At 37.4% G+C, this 4,644-nt stretch overlaps 1 protein-coding gene across 1 annotated transcript; it reads left to right on the plus strand.

Annotated features, from left to right (window-relative positions):
- Positions 1-3,734: 3,734 nt before the first annotated feature.
- On the plus strand, positions 3,735-4,513 carry LOC109339932 (conglutin beta 4; the record flags this gene model as incomplete). The annotated part of the gene is given in 1 exon segment (XM_019577477.1): positions 3,735-4,513. A coding segment is annotated over 1 exon segment (727 nt), but the record flags the coding sequence as incomplete, so codon positions are not given.
- Between the last annotated feature and the right edge of the window lie 131 nt (positions 4,514-4,644).

Genomic DNA, 4,644 nt, shown 5'->3' on the forward strand with positions numbered 1-4,644 from the left:
TTCTGCAGTACCCCCTGTAAATACTCCACCGGTATGAAAAGTTCTTAATGTTAGTTGAGTACCTGGTTCTCCAATAGATTGACCCGCAATAATACCGACAGCTTCTCCCAATTCCACCAGGTCTCCATGAGTGGGGCTCCGGCCATAACACAACCGGCATATCCAAGATGTATTGCTACAAGTAAAGGGAGTTCGAATAGATATTGGTTGTGTTTGAAAGATTATGAATCGATTGAGAAGTCCAATCCCAATATCTTGATTCCTAATGGCAATACATCTTGCTTTTTTGCTTAGCTGAAGATGTGTTGAGTAGGGGCATAACTAATCTAGTGGATTCCAACAAGCTTAGCACCATTTCTGGTCCTAATGGCCTTGCCACTCCTAGCCATGTTTTGTATGCTGATGATATCCTCATCTTTTGCAAAGGGACCAAGAGAGAGTTGCTTCATTTGAGACAATTACTTGATGATTATGGCCAAGCTTTAGGCCAACTCATAAATCCAAGCAAGTGCAAATTTTACTCTAATGCTACTTCTAGGAAATCTGCCAATATTTCATCTTATCTGGGCTTTCATGCTGGTTCTCTTCCATTCACCTACTTGGGGGTTCCTCTTTTCAAAGGGAAGCCTAGAAAGATTCACTTGCAACCTATTGCTGACAGAATTCTTGGCAAGCTAGCCAAGTGGAAAGGTCACTCTTTGTCCATCATGGGCAGAGTGGAGCTGGTCAAGTCAGTGATTACTAGTATGTTAGTCTACAACTTTCACATCTACTCTTGGCCATCTCAATTGATTAAGAATCTCGACTCTTCTATAAGGAACTTTATTTGGTCAGGGGGCATAAACACCAAAAAAATGGTCATTGTCGCCTGGTCTCAAGTGTGTTCCCCAACTAAGGATGGTGGTCTTGGCATTAGATCTTTAAAGAAGCTAAACCAGGCTGCTCTCACTAAGCTTGCTTGGGAAATGAGGCACTCGAGCAGGGATTGGGCTGTCCTATGCAGGGCCAGATTTGGCCTTCATAATAGCTACTCTGCTAGATATTTTAAGTCTTCCATTTGGCCAGGAATTAAGTTGAATTGGCATGCTGCTATTCATAACTCCATTTGGGTTATAGGAAATGGGAAAAAGATTAGTTTCTGGAAGGACAACTGGCTTGGTATACCTTTGGTGGACCTTCTAAGCATTCCTCAAAATTTGCAGGGTCTATTAAAGGCCAACATTGCTGACTTCATCCAAAACTCTGCTTGGTCTATCCCGAAAGTTTTGGTGGATCACTTTACTTTCTTGCTTGACAAAATTGCAACCATTGAATTCTCTGGTAGGAAGGACTTGCTCTGTTGGGAGAAATCCTCTGATGGAGTGCATACATTAAAACATGCTTACAACTCTCTTGCCCCTGCATCCAATAATCTAATCTGGTGCTCCAAAATTTGGTCTAAGGCAATCCCTCCGTCCCAATCTTTTGTGACTTGGAGACTAATCAACAACAAAATGCCTTTTGATGACAACTTACAAAGAAGAGGCTGCATCATGGCTTCAATATGCAATCTTTGCAAAGCTCAAACTGAAACATCTTCCCATCTCTTCCTCAGCTGTCCCTTGGCCATTTACATCTAGAACTGGATAAATGGAATTTTCAATATAACTCTGGACATCTCTTCCATCAAGCCAATTCTGCAGGCAACTAAAAATTATTGGAGTGACCAAGTCAAGGATCTGTTCATGGCTTGCATTATTCATGTAGTAGGCACAATCTGGTGGTGCAGAAATCAAATGAGATTTGACAATAAGCATCCAAACCTGGGATATGTTTTAAACAGAATCAGAATGGCAACCTCTCTTTCGGGTAACTCCTCTAAAGTCACAGGGAGACCTTCACTGAATGATCTTTGCATCATCAAATATTTCAAGACTGAAATCATCCTTCCTAAGGCTCCTTCTATATTGGAAGTTGTTTGGTATCCACCAAGGAGGCATAGGATCAAAATTAATTCTGATGGAGCTGCCAGAGGCTTCCCTGGCCCTGCTGGGGGGGTGCAATCTTCAGAGACCACAGTGGCTAATGCCTGGCATGCACTGCTGACTTTTATGGAATTCACGAGGCTATCTTTGCTGAGCTTAAGGCTACAATTTCAGCAATTCACTTTGCTAAATCTAAGGGTTGGAAGACTCTTTGGCTGGAATGTGATTCCTCATTGGTGGTCGATATTTTCGAAGTTAAACATAACCCTCCTTGGAAGCTTCTCAACAATTAGCTAAAGTGTAAAGCTACAATGGCAGATATGGATTGTATTGTTTCTCATATTTATAGAGAAGGCAACTCTTGTGCTGATAAATTAGCTAATTATGGCATCAACTCCAAAACTAGCTCTTGCTGGAATTCTACACCTAGTTTCATTTCCATTGACTGTTTTCGTAATAGGAATCAACTTCCTAGCTATAGATTCACTACTTGATCTTCTTGTAACTTCATCCTTCATCAATATATTTCAAGGTGTAGTTGCACCTTTGCCTTAAACAAAATTATATATATTTGTGACTTTATTGTCTTGATGATTTAGAAACTATCTTATATGTGTTACTAATTATTATATATGTTGTTAATTATGAATTGTATTGTTATATATGTTACTAAATTAATATATATATATATATATATATTATTAATTATGAATTGAACTTTTATATATGTTATTGATTACGAATTGTAATATTATATATGTAGTTATTTATTTTCTTCTTCCTAAATTACATATTTTATATATATGTTATTAGTTTCAATTTGTTTACTTATCTATTTATCATTTACATTATCTAAGAATAATAATAATAGTAGTAATATTTTTTCTATATATGGGAAACCAATGATTCATGAAATACATTTTGAACTTTAAATGATGGGATTTAAAAAAAATAGATGGCGAAAACTACGGAACCGAACGAAACCAAACTATTCAATACCAATTTAGTTTGCTTCCTACAGAAAAATTCATAGTTAATTGAGGTGAGTCAAATCATATTTTTATTTTTGGTCATTGAATTGCACCAAAAATCAATTCAAACCGAACTTTTGTTCCGTAATTTTGAAGATGACATTTATTGTCTAATATATATTTATATATTTTTGTCTTTCATTTATTTTAACTTTCATGTTACTTTATTGAAATCTATTAATAGATATTTATTATTATTATTATTATTATTGGGCTTTAGATGATAACCAAACTTTATTAAACGTGGCCTTAGAGTTAATAGTTGGATTATATATATATATATGTCACATTTTTTATAATAGCAATCCCGTTTTTTCGCAGACATATATACTTGATTATATTGAATTTTTCCCACACGCTGCTATTTGTTTTTAAATTTGAACAGATATATGTATGTTATTGTTTTAAACTCTATTCATTCTAGTATTTTTCTAGCGTAATAATTCTATAGCGAACAAAACAAACACGGTGAGCCAAGAAAAGACAAATATGAATTGAGAGAGAGAGAGAGTACACTGTACCGTTTCCAAAATAAAGTCCAAGTTCATGATATTGAAGAAAGAAAACAATGATTCATGTATGAGGAAGCAATAAGCATATATGCATGATTGCCGCGTCCATGTATATCCATAAAGAGCTGTGTAGATAAATGGCATGCACATGACACCTCAAATTTGTCAATATGAACACTCGTCAACATGCATGGCACCATTTCTTATGAAAATGATCTATAAGTATGAGTGATCTTAGTCTCCATTTTCATCATTGAGTGCAATCTAATATAATCAAATATGATTAAGATGAGAGTGAGGTTTCCAACATTAGTGTTGCTACTAGGAATAGTATTCCTCATGGCAGTGTCAATTGGTATTGCTTACGGAGAAAAAAATGTGATAAAGAATCATGAGAGGCCTCAGGAAAGAGAACAAGAGGAGCGCGACCCAAGACAACAGCCACGCCCTCACCTTCAGGAGGAGCAAGAAAGAGAGCATAGGAGAGAGGAGGAGCGTGATCGTGAGCCTTCACGTGGTAGGAGCGAGAGCGAAGAAAGCCGAGAGGAGGAGCGTGAACAAAGGAGAGAACCTCGTAGGGAGAGGGAGCAAGAACAACAACCTCAACATGGAAGGAGAGAGGAGGAAGAAGAGTGGCAACCCAGGAGACAACGACCTCAAAGTAGAAGGGAAGAGAGAGAGCAAGAGCAAGGCTCTAGCTCTAGCTCACGTAGGCAAAGTGGTTATGAGAGGAGGGAACAGAGGGAAGAGAGAGAACAAGAGCAAGAGCAAGGTTCTCGCTCAGACTCACGCAGACAGAGGAACCCTTATTACTTCAGCTCTGAAAGATTCCAAACTCTTTACAGAAATAGGAACGGCCAAATCCGTGTGCTTGAGAGGTTTGACCAGAGAACCAATAGACTTGAGAATCTCCAAAACTACCGCATTGTGGAGTTCCAATCAAAACCTAACACTCTTATTCTCCCTAAACACTCTGATGCTGACTACATCCTCGTTGTACTCAATGGTAACTATTATCAAGGTTTTAAATAGAGGTTGCTAACCTAAATTTAAAACCTTACTTACTACTACTAGTATTCATTTCCACCAATTAATTAATGAGAATGAATGATTTGTTATATTCATTATTTTGGGATT

The sequence above is a fragment of the Lupinus angustifolius genome, unplaced genomic scaffold (assembly GCF_001865875.1).
Source record: "Lupinus angustifolius cultivar Tanjil unplaced genomic scaffold, LupAngTanjil_v1.0 Scaffold_121_2, whole genome shotgun sequence".
NCBI classification, from domain to species: Eukaryota; Viridiplantae; Streptophyta; class Magnoliopsida; order Fabales; family Fabaceae; genus Lupinus; species Lupinus angustifolius.